The sequence below is a fragment of the Stenella coeruleoalba genome (genome assembly GCF_951394435.1).
Source record: "Stenella coeruleoalba genome assembly, chromosome: 14".
Taxonomy (NCBI): Eukaryota; Metazoa; Chordata; class Mammalia; order Artiodactyla; family Delphinidae; genus Stenella; species Stenella coeruleoalba.
In genome coordinates, this window is record NC_137160.1 from 63558297 (window position 1) to 63572717 (window position 14421).

At 50.6% G+C, this 14421-nt stretch overlaps 2 protein-coding genes across 5 annotated transcripts in view; both read left to right on the forward strand.

The window, feature by feature from the left end:
* The window catches only part of THAP7 (THAP domain containing 7), a 191148-nt gene that overhangs the window by 142479 nt on the left and 34248 nt on the right, over positions 1 to 14421 (forward strand). The gene's annotated exons all lie outside the window — the stretch shown is intronic.
* On the forward strand, positions 10553 to 14235 carry SLC7A4 (solute carrier family 7 member 4). 4 transcript variants are annotated; one of them, XM_079942701.1, is made up of 5 exons: positions 10553 to 10627; positions 11181 to 12202; positions 12615 to 13255; positions 13511 to 13619; positions 13723 to 14235. In XM_079942701.1, exons 2-5 carry the CDS (start codon positions 11221 to 11223, stop codon positions 13893 to 13895), a joined length of 1905 nt encoding a protein of 634 aa, XP_079798827.1. In that variant the 5' UTR covers positions 10553 to 10627; positions 11181 to 11220; the 3' UTR covers positions 13896 to 14235. The 4 variants fall into 4 exon arrangements, with proteins under 4 accessions (XP_079798827.1, XP_079798824.1, XP_079798826.1 ...); XM_079942698.1 differs by having other exon boundaries at positions 13511 to 14235; XM_079942700.1 differs by having other exon boundaries at positions 10559 to 10627; positions 11212 to 12202; positions 13511 to 14235.

Sequence of the window (14421 nt, forward strand, 5' to 3'; positions counted from 1 at the left end):
GAGGCCAGAGAACTACGCACCCACAGACCTTGGCGAAAGGACACAGAAATTCCCAGGTTCCCGGAAGGGGGACTGATATCCTCAGTTCACCACCTTCCCAAGATCCCCCCACTCCTGCTGCTGGTTCATGAGAGAATCTGTGTTTACACCACAGAGAAGAGCCCCTTCTTGGCTCTTCTAAGCACAACCTGAATGAGCTGGAATCTTCGTGGAGAAGGGAGGACCAAAAAGGGGTTAAATAAAGAGAATATAAATAAATACAAATTACTTATAATAATTTATAAACATACATTATATGCTAATTTAAAGTAAACAAATTTTAAAATGTAGATGCAAAATGCAGATTTCTTACCCTGCCTACCACTGCTAGGTCAACAGAGGCCTGGGGTAATGTACATAGTAGCAGATCAAACGGTCTGGGTTTAAGCAACACACACCACCACCATGGATTCAGTGGGACTAACTTCAGCTCCACTCCTCCCTTGCTCTGGCAGATTTCAGAGTGCGGTCAGGGCGTTAGAAGGGTTGGGCAGCTAGCTAGGGAAAACCAGAAGCCCTTCTCTTCCCAGGGAGGTCCAACAGGATCGGTGCAAGGAACCGGGGTCAGCCTTGGGCAGAGGGGCCGACAGGAAATTGGGGAGAGAATGCACCCCTGGTAAGGACTGGAACAGGTGGGGACAGACATGACTGTCATTGCCAGGGACGGGGGACATAAAGAAGGAAGAGAGACCACCACCTGGTGGTCCAGTGGCTAGGACTCCATGCTTCCATTGCAGGGGACATGGGTTCTATCCCTGGTCTGGGAACTAAGATCCGCAAGCTGAGAGGTTCAGCCAAAAAGAAAAAAGAAAAAAAAAGAAGGAAGAGCTGGGAAACCAGCTCGTGGTGAGGAGTAATGGGGGTCATTTTGTAAAGGTAATATGCAACAACATGCTGGTGGACTTTGAACGGTGGAATTTGGGCTAAATTTGGCCCTGGGGAGAATAGCAGACTGGGGGAGGGGGCTGCTAGCATGTAGACAAGAGAGGACAAAAGCTGCAGGAGACGGACAAGAGTGGAGGAAAAGATAGCGATGACATGGGAAAAATGTAAGATTTCTTTTGCCTCAACCGCTTCCCCCCAAAAAAGCTCCTGGAAGCTGGGGAGGGCCTGGATACCTGAGATAAAGGAGCTATTTGAGCCACGTCGTTCGGATGCTAACAGAAAGGGGAGCTCCAGGAGGCAAAAGGACGTAGGGACATCTGAGTCACATGTGGTAGGTACATAGTCTCAGTGACTAAGAGTAGTTGGGAGAGTAATGGCCTTTACCTGAGTCAAGCAATGCAGAAGGGGCCAGTTTAGGGGAAAACAATGGTCTCCCAACTTCTTAGTCTGTTCCTCTGTGTACCAACCAGAGGCTTCATCTCTCTCTGGCCACTCAGCCCTTCCTGTCCCTGGAATTCTTTCTTGCAAACAGTTTGGTGCTTTATCTTTTATTTATTTAGTTTTTAAATATTTATTATTTTTATTTATTTATTTGGCTGCACCAGGTCTTGGTTGTGGCACGCGGGATCTTCATTGCGGCATGCAGGATCTTTAGTTGCGGCATGCGGGATCTAGTTCCCTGACCAGGGATCGAACCCGGGCCCCCTGCATTGGGAGTGCAGAGTCTTAACCACTGGACCACCAGGGAAGTCCTTTAATCTTTTATTTTTATGACAACTTGATTCACATACCATAATACTCACCAGCTTAAAATGTACAGTTCCGTGGTTTTTTTTTTGTATCCACGTAATTGTGCAACCATCACCACTATCTAATTTCAGAACATTTAATCACCCCAGAAAGAAACCCTGTACCTGTTAGCAGTCACTTCCCATACCCCACCCCCCAACCCTCTGGAAACCATTAATCTACTCTTTGTCTCTATAGATTTGCCTATTCATACAAATAAAATCAGACAACATTTGGTCTTTTGTAACTGGCTTCTTTCACTTAGCATAATGTTTTCAAGATTTATTTGGGTGGTATCACCACTTTATTCTTTTTTTTTTTTTTTTTTTTTTTGGCTGCACTGCGGGACACGTGGGATCCTACCCTGACCCGTGCTGCCTGCATTGGAAACGCGGAGTCTTAACCACTGGCCAGTGGTTTTCCAAAGCAGCTGCACCAACTTGCCATTCCTACCAGCAGTGTACGAGGGTTCCAATTATTCCACATTATCTTCAACACTTATTATTATCTGACTTTTTGACAACAGCCATCCTAGGGGATGCATCGCACTGTGGTTTTGGTTTGCATTTCCCTAAAGACTAATGATGTTAAGAATCTTTCCATGTGCTTATTGGACATTTGTATGTCTTCTTTGAAGAAATGTCTATTCAGATCCTTTGTGCATTTTTAAATTGGGCTATTTATCATTTTGTTGTTAAGTTGTGAGAGTTCTTTATATATTCTAGATACAATCCCCTTATCAGATATATGATTAGCAAAATTTTTCCTGTTCTGTGGATTTTAATCTTTTCCTTTTTTTTTTTTTTTTTTTCTTCTTTTTTTTTGGCTGAGCCACGCAGCTTGCAGGATCTTAGTTCCCTGACCAGGGATTGAACCGTGGCCACAGCAGTGAAAGCGCCGAGTCCTAACCACTGGACCACCAGGGAATTCCCTCTTTTAACTTTCTTGGTGGTATCCATTGAACACAAAAGTTTTTTATTTTGTTTTTATTTATTTATTTTTTTGGCTGCACTGTGCAGCATGCGGGATCTTAGTTCCCCAACCAGGGATCAAACCTGCGCCCCCTGCAGTGGAAGCGCTGAGTCTTAGCTGGACCCCAGGGAAGTCCCCAGTTTTTAATTTTGATGAATTCCAACTCATCTATATTTTTCTTAGGTTACTTGAACTTTGGGTGTCATGTTTGTGAAACCGTTACCTGAAAACTGCATTCGCCCCTTGGTGGGTACCTAACAAAAGACAACACCAAGTCAAGGAGCTGGAGAAGGAAGGATTTATTACTTGCAGCAAGTAAGGAGAACACCAGGGTTATTTCCCAAAGCAGAGTCTCTCTGACCAGCAAAATTGAGGATGACTTAAGCTGAGGGTGCATACATGTTCGTGAAGGGGCTTGAGCAGAGGAGAATTCAGCCTAGAATTGTGGCAAAGGTTGACAGAGTCCAGGCTCTAGCTGATTGGATCACGAGGGTCAGAAAAAGTCAACACCGTCATTCCTTAGGTTCCAGTTAATCTGGTTATGTCAAGAAATTATGTCTGGTTCTCTTCCTTCAGGGACCTCCTACCCTACCTGCCTACAAAACCATTGGCTAATCTACAGTCACAAAGAGTTACTCCTATGTTTTCTTGTAAGAGGTTGTTTAGAGTTTAGCTAAACTACTAGATAACATTGTTGTCTTGGGACCCATTTTGTGTGGCCACGCAGCCTGCTGGGGTCTTGAACTGATATTAACCCCTCCCAAGAGTGCATGCCCTAGATAACAGCCTACAGACTCACAGGTAAATAATGTAAGTTCCTGATATGAATTCCTCAATTGTCCTCCTGATAAGCATTCTCTCCCACCTCCCAGGAATGGCCCCTTGTGTGATCCTCAGATAAGCTTGCCAGAACCCCACTCTTTTTGCTTTGAACTGACCAATCCAGACTCAGCCTGGAAACCCCAAAGCACTCTACCTGCAGACCCTAATAAAAGCCTGTCCCCCAGGTCCTGCCATGCTTTCTGCCTGCACTATGCCTTAGCCTCCTGGTGTGGCCCCTCACAGTGTATGGTGTACTTCTTCCAGAACCTGTAACAAACTTCTCTGTCAATTCCTTCCTGGTCTTTTGTTGATCAGAGATTCCTTACCCAACACCCTCAGGGCTCCACTTAACAAATGTTAATTTAACAAAGTCCCAACAGCATTTTTATAGTTTCAGCTCTTACATTTAGGTCTTTGGTCAATTTTGAGTTAATTTTTGTATGTCATGTGAGGTAGGGGTCCAACTTCATTTATTTGCATGAGGATACCCTGTTGTTCCAGACTATTCTTTGCCCCATTGAGTCGTTTTGGCACTCTTGTCAAAAATCGACTGGTCATCAGGAGAATAAGAAGACAAGCCACAGACTAGGAGAAAATATCTGCAAAAGACATATCTGATAAACGACTGTTACCCAAAATATACAAAGAACACTTAAAACTCAACAATAAGAAAACCAGGGCTTCCTTGGTGGTACAGTGGTTAAGAATCCGCCTGCCATGGGCTTCCCTGGTGGTGCAGTGGTTGAGAGTCTGCCTGCCGATGCAGGGGACATGGGTTCGTGCCCTGGTCTGGGAAGATCCCACTTCCCGCAGAGCAGCTGGGCCCGTGAGCCATGGCCGCTGAGCCTGCGCTTCCAGAGCCTGTGCTCCGCGACGGGAGAGGCCACAACAGTGAGAGGCCCGCGTACCACAAAAAAAAAAAAAAAAGAATCCGCCTGCCAATGCAGGGGACACAGGTTCAAGCCCTGGTCTGGGAAGATCCCACATTCCACAGAGCAACTAAGCCCGTGAACCAAAACTACTGAGCCTACACTCTAGAGCCCGTGTGCCACAACTACTGAAGCCCTCGCATGTAGAGCCTGTGCTCCACAACAAGAGAAGCCACCACAATGAGAAGACTGTGCACCACAACGAAGAGTAGCCCCATTCGCCGCAACCAGAGAAAAGCCCGTGCGCAGCAACAAAGACCCAACACAGCCAAAAATAAAATAAATAAGTTAAAAAAAAATAAAGAAAACCAACAACGCAATTAAAAATGGGCAAAAGATCTGAACAGACACCTCACCAAAGAAGATATACAAATGGCAAATAAGAATATCAAAAGATGTTCAACATCATATGTCCTTAGAGAATTGCAAATTAAAACAACAGTGAGATACCACAACACACCTATTAGAATGGCCAAAATCCAATACATTGACAACAACAAATGCTGGTGAGGATGTGGAGCAACAGGAACTCTCAGTCAGTGCTGGTGGGAACACAGAACATTCTGGTGGGCTACTTTGGAAGACAGTTTGGTGATTTTTCACAAAACTAAACATATTCTTATCATATGATTCAGTGATCACACTCCTTGGTATTCACCCAAAAGAGTTGAAAACTTACTTCCACGCAAAAACCTGCACATGGATGTTTATAGCAGCTTTATTCATACTTACCAAACTTGGAAGCAACCAAAATGTCCTTCAGGGGAATTCCCTGGTGGTCCAGTGGTTAGGACTCCACACTCTCACTGCTGAGGGCCTCAGTTCAATCTCTGGTTGGGGAACTAAAATCCCACAAGCCGCTCAGCAAGGCCAAAAAAAAAAAAAAAAAAAAAATGTCCTTCAGTAGGTGAATGGGTAAATAAACTGTTGTACATCCAGACAAGGAATATTACTCAGCACTAAAAAGAAATGAGCTATCAAGCCATGAAAAGACATATGACCAAAAAAAAAACAAAGGACATAAGACAACCTTAAACTCATAAACTCATATTACTAAGTGAAAAAAGCCAATCTGAAAAGGTTACATACTGTATGATTCCAACTGCATGACATTCTGGAAGAGGCAAAACTGTGGAGCCAATAAAAAGATCAGTGGTTGCCAGAGGTTAGTGGGGAAGGAGGGATGAATAGGTGACGCACGGAGGATTTTTACAGTGCAGAAACAATTCTGCACGATACTGTAATGGTGTATATGTTTCATTATACATTCTTCAAAACCCATAGCATGTACATGACCGAGAGTGAACCCTGAAGTAAACTGTGGACTGGAGATGATAATAATGTGTCAATGTAGGTTCATCAATTACACCCAGTGTACCAATGTGGCGGAGGATGTTGATAGTGGAGAAGGCTGTGCATGTGTAGGGGCGGGGGTATGTGGGAACTCTACCTTTTGTTTAATTTTCCTGCAAACTTAAAACAGCTCTAAAAAATAAAGTCTATTTTTTAAATCAAAAGGCCATAAACTGGCCATAAATTTAAATTGGCTATAAAATTTTAAAATTTAACTGGACAGGGCTTCCCTGGTGGCTCAGTGGTTAAGAATTCACCTGCCAGGGCTTCCCTGGTGGTGCAGTGGTTGAGGGTCCGCCTGCCGATGCAGGGAACACGGGTTCGTGCCCTGGTCTGGGAAGATCCCACATGCAGTGGAGCGGCTGGGCCCGTGAGCCATGGCTGCTGAGCCTGCGCGTCCGGAGCCTGTGCTCCGCAATGGGAGAGGCCACAACAGTGAGAGGCCCGCATACCGCAAAACAAAACAAAACAAAAAAATCCACCTGCCAATGCAGGGGACACGGGTTCGAGCCCTGGTCCGGGAAGATCCCACATGCCACAGAGCAACTAAGTCCGTGCACCACAACTACTGAGCCTGCGCTCTAGAGCCCACAAGCCACAACTACTGAGCCCGGGTGCCACAATTACTGAAGCCTGTGTGCCTAGAGCCCGTGCTCTGCAATGAGAAGCCACCGCAATGAGAAGCCCGCGCACCACAATGAAGACCCAATGCAGCCAAAAATAAATAAATAAAATAAATAAATTTATTTAAAAAAAAGTTAACTGGACATATTTTTGGACTCTCAATTCTATTTCACTGATCTATGTGTCTATCCTTATTTCAATAACACACTTTTTTTGTTTTAATATTTACTTATTTGGCTGTACCGGGTCTTAGTTGCAACACACAGGATCTCCATTGCCGCGTGCAGGATCTTCGTTGTGGCATGCGGGATCTTTTGGTCCCAGCATGCAGAATCTTTAGTTGTGGCATGTGGGATCTAGTTCCGTGACCAGGGATTGAACCCAGGCCACCTTCATTGGGAATGTAGAGTCTTAGCCACTGGGCCACCAGGGAAGTCCCTGTAACACACTGTCTTGATGACTGTAGCTTTGTAGTCACTTTAGAAATAAAGAAGTGTGAGTCCTCCAACTTTGTTCATTTTCAAAATTGTTTTGGCTATTCTGGGTCCCTTGCATCTCCATATCATCTTTAGGATCAGCTTGATAACGTCTGCAAAATAGGCAGTTGGGATCTTGATAGGGATTGCACTGAATATGCAGACCAATCTGGGGAATATACTGCCATCTTAACCATATGAAGTCTTCTAGTCCATGAACATGGGTTGTGTTTCCACTTGTTTAGGTCGTAATTTTTTTCAATGATGTTTAGTACATTTCCATGTACAAGTCTTGCATTTCTTTTGTTAAATTTATTCTAAGTATGTTTAAAAATAAATTTATTCTTTTTGATGCTATGTAAGCAGAATTGTTTTCTTAATTTCATTTCTGAATAGTTCATTGCTAATGTATAGAAATGTAAATGATTTTTATTTATTTATTTATTTATGGCTGTGTCGGGTCTTCGTTGCTGTGCGCGGGCTTTCTCTGGTTGCAGTGAGCGGGGGCTACTCTTCGTTGCAGCGCGCGGCTTCTCATTGTGGTGGCTTCTCTCATTGCAGAGCATGGGCTCTAGGCACGCAGGCTTCAGTAATTGTGGCACATGGGCTCAGTAGTTGTGGCTCGCAGGCGCTATAGCGCAGGCTCAGTAGTTGTGGCGCATGGACTTAGTTGCTCTGTGGCATGTGGGATTTTCCCAGACCAGGGATCGAACCTGCGTCTCCTGCATTGGCAGGCAGATTCTTAACCACTGTACCACCAGGGAAGTCCCTGTAATTGATTCTTTTATATCAATCTTCAATCCTGTACCTTTGCTAAACTTGATTATTAGTCGTAATATTTGTGTGTGTGTGAATTCTTTAGGATTTTCTATACATAGGGTCATGTCATCTGTGACTAGAGACAGTTTTCCTTCTTCCTATCTGGATTCCTTTTATTTCATTTTCTCACTGAATTGCCATGGCTAGAACCTCCAGTAAAATGTTGAATACAAGTGGTATTCAACATTCAATACAAGAGAGAGCGGGCATCCTTATGTTCCTGATGGGAAGGGGACGCTTTCAGTCTTTCACCATTAAGTATAGCAGCTGAAGGTTTTTCGTAGATGGTCTTTATCAGGTTGAGGACAGTCCTTCGATTCCTAGTTTGGTAAATATTTTTTCTGTCTGTTGAGATGATCATGTGGTTTTCGTCCTTTATTAGTATGGTGTATTACATTGATTGATTTTATTTATTTATTTATTTATTTATTTGGTTGCACCAGGTCTTAGTTGAACCTCCCGGGCTCCCTAGTTGTGGCATGTGAACTCTTAGTTGCGGCATACATGTGGGATCTAGTTCCCTGACCAGGGATTGAACCCAGGCTCCCTGCATTGGGAGCACGGAGTCTTGTCCACTGTGCCACCAGGGAAGTCCCTACGTTGATTGATTTTCATATGTTAAATCAATTTTGCATTCCTGGGATAAATCTCACTTGCTCCTTTTTATACTTTCCTGGATTCGATTTGCTAGTATTTTGTTGATAAATTCTGCATATATATTCTCTCTCTCTCTTTGTTTTTTGACCAAGCCCACAGCGTGTGAAACCTTAGTTCCCCGACCAGGGATCGAACACATGCCCCCTGCAGGAAGCACAAAGTCCTAACCACTGGATGGCCAGGGAATTCCCATCTATATTCTTTTTAATAAGTTTATTTTTTTATTTTTATTTTTGGCTGTGTTGGGTCTTCGTTGCTGCTCATGGGCTTTCTCTAGTTGAGGCAAGTGGGGGCTACTCTTCATGCGGTGCACGGGCTTCTCATTATCATGGCTTCTCTTGTTGCAGAACATGGGCTCTAGAGCACACGCTCAGTAGTTATGGCGTACGGGCTTATCTGCTCCACAGCATGTGGGATCTTCCCGGGCCAGGGATCAAACCCATGTCCCCTGCATTGGCAGGCAGATTCTTAACCACTGTGCCACCAGGGAAGCCCCTCATCTATATTCTTAAGGGATATTGATCTGTACTTTTCTTGTGATGTCTTTGTTGGGTTTGGTGTCAGGATAATCCTGGTCTTGTAGAACGAGTTGGGAAGTGTTCCCTCCTTCTTCTTCCTTTATTTTTTGGTGCTTTATTTTCTCTGCATCCTCCTGGTGCTCCTCTGTGTAACCGCCTTGCTCACAGGGGTCCCAGCCATACCCTTGGAAGTTTAGTTCACTGCGTCAATTGTGCTTGGCCTCAAATATCCATTGGGTGTTAGTGCCTATGGTAAGAGTGTTTCTCTGGGTAGATACAAAGTCAGGGCCATGAAGCACTGCACACCACCTCTCAAGGGGTCATCAGTAAGGCGTCTCGGGACCTCCTGTTACAAAACTGCCCAACCCTCTTGGTTTGAAATGCATTTTTCTGGATTTTTGTGGAGGCATTTCAGAACCAGGAACACCTGCTCAGTTCTGTTGAGGCCACATGGGAGAAAAGCGAGAGGGACATCTTCCCTGCAGGAAGTGGGACCCCATCTGAGAAGTTCCTCAAGACATTATCAGCCAAATAACAGAAGGGAGCAAGGGGGCTGGCTAAGGCAGAGTGCTCCAAGTGGCACCATCTTACCAGGGAGTCCACCATCCTGTCACGCGCCCACTGAAGCAGACAGGTGGCAGGTGCCCTTAAAATCCTATTCCACAAACCACATATAAACCTGAAAACACGTACAAAGTTCTGGGAGAAAAGGCTATCCATTTTGGTTTTGGTTTGCTTGGATGGATTGTCATCATTCTGCTGTGAACAAGTAAACACCCTGTCACACCCACCTTTTCATTTTCAAAGAAGTGGCAGGACAAAGACCCCTCAGTCCCAGGAATAAACATGCCTTGTCATAAACATGTCACGTGATGGGACGTGGGGACTGTCCATGATGTAGGGCTAAGCATGGTGTAGGTGCTCAGTACACTGTGCCTCTCACTGACATCCATGAGTGGGGGGCTGCTGTGGGGTCCCCCAGGGTCCTCCTGGCCTGACGCAGGTGCTCCTTGGCTAGGAGGGGCCTGAGGGGCATCCTGGGCTAGAGGGCTGTGCGTTGTCTCCAGGAGGCTGCTGCCTCCTTTGGGGACATTGTCTGTAACAAGAAGCTCAGAACAGCCAGTGTGCATTCTGCCAATTCACAGGACATTCCTGAAGCCAGGCACTCCTTCGTCAATGTGTGAGGTGGCTTCCTGCCATCCCACTGTGCGGGGGAGGTCAGGACTGTCCAGAGCCACTCAGCCAGACCTCTACCCTCAGCTTACCAGGGCCTGCCTGACTTCTGCGCCCCCACACCCCCGGAGTTGGGGGTGGCTGGATGGTGCCTAGCGGGGTGGAATGCACATGTGGGGAGGAGGGATCAAAGAGGGTGTCTGCCCCAGTGGAACGCGTGTGGGCTCCAGACCCCCACCCCCAGACCTGGACCTTAACCTGCACCTGGCTGCGAGGCCACTCTGGTGGCTTGGGCTTCCTTATCTGTGAAGCAGACACAATGATAGGGTATCCCTAGGACCTGGTGAGTTAAGAGGGGGTGGGCTACCTGGGTGTTTGTGACAGCGAGGTGGGGCCTGGTGCTGGGTCTGGCGCCCTGGGGGTTGGGGCGGGCTCTGCGCACTGACCTCACCCGCAGGCGGGGCAGGCTCAGCGTGCAGAGCGGCAGCGCCGGCAGCGGCGGTGGCAACAGTAGGTGGGTCGCAGAGTCCAGCGGAAACAGATTCAGGCCCAGGAGGAGGCGAAGGCTCAGGTACCTGGGGACAGGGTGAGGCGAAACTGGCTCCAGGGGCGGCGGCGGCATGTTGGGGCCGGCAGTGCAGCGCCGAGCCCAGGGATCCGGCGCCACGCCCAGGGCTCCCCGGCTCGGCTCGCGTCAGGTGCGCTGTTCCTCCAGTCCAGCGGGGCGGGGAAGGGGGGAACCGCGATGTCTGGGGCCAGGTGGCCGCCTGGGCTACGCCCAGGGCTGCAGCTCCGCTCCTGTTCCGCGTCCTGGAGGCCTGGCCCAGCTCCCGGGAAGCCTCGGGTTTCCCCCTCGCTCTGGGATCCCAGATCACAGGGGCTTGGTTCCCAGCCATGCTCCCTGGGGCTGCCCCCTTCTCACCCTCAGGGTCCACCCCCACCCCCACCAACAGGCCCAGATTCGGCTCCACCATGGAGCCCCTGAGGCGGAGAGGGCCTCCCACCCACCCCTGTCCCAGCCCTGCCCTCTGGCAGGCCAGTGTTAAGCGGCTCACTACCCCTGGGTGGGATCAGAGGGAGGACGGAAGGCTGGGCAGCCTGTCACTCCCCTCTGGCCCTGGTAGGTGCCAGCAGCTGGCTTGGTGCTCCTCTCAGCTGCCTGCAATGGCTTCAGGACTGCCCAGCACTGCCGGCCTGGCGCGCTTCTGCCAGAAGCTGAAACGGCTGAAGCCGCTGGAGGAGGCCACCATGGAGACATCGCTGCAGCGCTGCCTGTCCGCGCTGGACCTGACCCTGCTGGGAGTGGGGGCCATGGTGGGCTCGGGCCTCTATGTGCTCACCGGTACCGTGGCCAAGGAGATAACCGGCCCGGCCGTGATCGTGTCCTTCACTGTGGCCGCCGTGGCCTCCCTGCTGGCGGCCCTGTGTTACGCTGAGTTTGGGGCACGCGTGCCCCGCACAGGCTCTGCCTACCTGTTCACCTATGTGTCCATGGGCGAGCTGTGGGCCTTCCTCATCGGCTGGAACCTGGTGCTCGAGTACGTCATAGCTGGTGCTGCTGTGGCCCGCGCCTGGAGCGGCTACCTGGACGCCATGTTCGACCACCACATCCGCAACTTCACCGAGGCCCATGTGGGCATCTGGCAGGTGCCCCTCCTGGCCAGATATCCTGACTTCCTGGCTGCCGGCATCCTACTTTTGGCCTCCACCTTCGTCTCCTGCGGAGCCCGTGTCTCCTCCTGGCTCAACCACACCTTATCTGCCATCAGCATGGTCGTCATCCTCTTCATCATCATCCTGGGGTTTGTCCTCGCCCGCTCACACAACTGGGGCAAGGAGGAGGGCGGCTTTGCACCCTTCGGCTTCTCCGGTATCATGTCCGGCACCGCGACCTGCTTCTATGCCTTCGTGGGCTTTGACGTTATTGCCGCCTCTAGTGAGGAGGCCCGGAACCCGAAGCGAGCCGTGCCCCTGGCCATTGCCATCTCGCTTGGCCTCGCAGCCAGCGCCTACATCCTGGTCTCCACGGTGCTCACCCTCATGGTGCCCTGGCACAGCCTGGACCCTAATTCAGCGCTCGCTGACGCCTTCTACCAGCGGGGCTACAGCTGGGCTGGCTACCTCGTGGCGACTGGCTCCATCTGCGGTAAGTGGGGTCCTGCCCTGGCCTCCCGGGGAACACATCTCCAGTTGGGCCTCAGTTTTACCAGTTGTATAATGGACCCGGGAACGGGCTACTTATTAGACTCCGCCCAGGCTTGCTGGCAGAGACCTACTCAACCCACTCCCTGTTGTACATGGTATGTCGGTCTGGGCGTGTGCTTCTGTGTCCTTTCCTGGACAGAGGTACTCAGCCTTCACCAGATTCCCCAGTGGCCTGTGACCTAAACTGAGGTGTCCCACTCCTGGGTTGGGGTAGTGACAATCCTGCACCCTATAGGCACTCAGGCTCACTCTGAGAACCCAGACAGACTCGTGCGCATGCTCCCGAGGTGCCCCAGCCGTGGCCCGTGGGGTGTCTATGTGCCATGCTGACCAGCCCCCGCCCTCTGCTGCAGCCATGACCACTGTCCTGCTCAACGGTCTCTTCTGCCTTCCCCGCATCATCTACGCCATGGCCGTCGACGGGCTATTCTTCCAGGCATTTGCCTACGTGCACCCCCGGACACAGGTGCCTCTGGTAGGCATCCTGGTGTTCGGGGTTCTCACGGTTTTGGTGGCGCTGCTGCTGGACCTCGAGGCATTGGTCCAGTTCCTGTCCATTGGCACACTGCTGGCCTACACCTTCGTGGCCATCAGCATTATCGTGCTGCGATTCCAGAAGGCCCCTCTGTCCAGTTCCCCAAGCCCAGCCAGCCCCCGCCCTGCGGCCAAGGAGTACAATTCCTTCTCAGACCACATAGAGCTGGTGGGCACCGAGCAGGTCCCAGCCCCCGAGCCTGGGCAGCTGCGGCCAGCCCTGAGGCCCTACTTGGGCTTCCTGGATAGGTGCAGCCCTGGAGTGGCCGTGGCTTCAGCGATCTGCGTCCTGGTGGCCTCAGCCATCACCCTGGGCTGTGTGCTGATCTTCGGGGACTCAGCCCTGCACCTCCCTCGCTGGGGCTACATCCTGCTGCTTCTGCTCTGCAGCATCATGTTTCTGCTCAGTCTCCTCGTCCTGGGGGCCCACCAGCAGCAACGCCAGCAGGACACCTTCCAGGTACCTCTCTCCACTCCCAACACCCACTTGCTGTCAGCCCACCAGCTCCCTTCTCCCCCGCATCCTCCGCTGCAGCGGGATGACCACAGCTCACAGGCTGGGGAGGCAGCATGCACATCCACCTGTGTCTGTGAGCGGGCCCTGGTCTCCAGAATCTCCAGAGGCAGAGAAAGGCTCTGAGGCCTCTAGAGCAGTTGGGCCCTGGGCCAGCAGCCTCCCCTGCAGCCCAGCCCAGCCCTACCCTTGCCCCTTCAGATCCCCATGGTGCCCCTGATTCCAGCCTTGAGCATTCTCCTCAACATCTGCCTCATGCTGAAGCTGAGCTACCTGACCTGGGTGCGCTTCTCCATCTGGCTGCTGATTGGTGAGTGGGGGGCCAGGCTGGTGTCCTGGGCCGGCTGCAGGAGGAGGGTGAGGAGGGTGAGCAGGACTGAGACTTGCCATTCATGCTCGCGCCACCCCTGCAGGACTCTTGGTATATTTCGGCTATGGCATCTGGCACAGCAAGGAGAACCAGCGGGAGCTGCCGGGGCTGACCATCACACGCTATGTGGTTTTCTCTAGCGGCAGCCTGGAGGAGACAGTGCAGGTTGTGCAGCCCCCCAGCCAGGTGCCAGCCCAGGAGCCCAGCAGTCCATGAGAGCTACCTGCCCTCCATCCAAGGCAGCTCCGGTTTGCGGGCCTGCCCACGCTAGGGGGGTCCTTCGGACTGTAGTTCAGGGGCTGAGCTTTGAGTCTTTGGAGCCAGTGTGGCCAGCGCTGGTGTGGTGGACTCTTTGTACAGTGCCTTCCAGTTTATGTCCAACTCCAGCAACCTGGGCAGGTGGGGTAGGGCGGGTCGGGAAGAAGCCCCAGCCTCAGGAATCCATGATAATAACTGCTTAGCCAGCCATGTGGCCTGTGTCGTGTCCATTGTTCTTTGCGGCACTGAGTCCTCACCTGCCCCCAGGAACCACGCGATTGTCCCCAGTGCAAAGCAAAGGTGCAGAAGTTCTGCAAGGGGGAGATGCCAGCCCTGGGACAGCCCTTAGTCGAGGACACTCAGGCCAGTGCCCTCTGCCCTGCTCAGAAGGCACTATACATACACCCATATGCACTAGGTACAAGAGGGGCAGTGTCAGGCTCCCCTCCTCTGGGGGATGGGTCCAGACAGAAGTGCCCGGGCC

What these genes read in the sequence shown, in the direction of transcription:
- SLC7A4 (XM_079942698.1), top strand. Translation starts at nt 11,221, where the DNA reads ATGGCTTCAGGACTGCCCAGCACTGCCGGCCTGGCGCGCTTCTGCCAG. An exon ending in GGCGACTGGCTCCATCTGCG is followed by an intron (nt 12,203 to 12,614) that starts GTAAGTGGGGTC and finishes CCTCTGCTGCAG; the next exon opens with CCATGACCACTGTCCTGCTC. An exon ending in GCCAGCAGGACACCTTCCAG is followed by an intron (nt 13,256 to 13,510) that starts GTACCTCTCTCC and finishes TTGCCCCTTCAG; the next exon opens with ATCCCCATGGTGCCCCTGAT.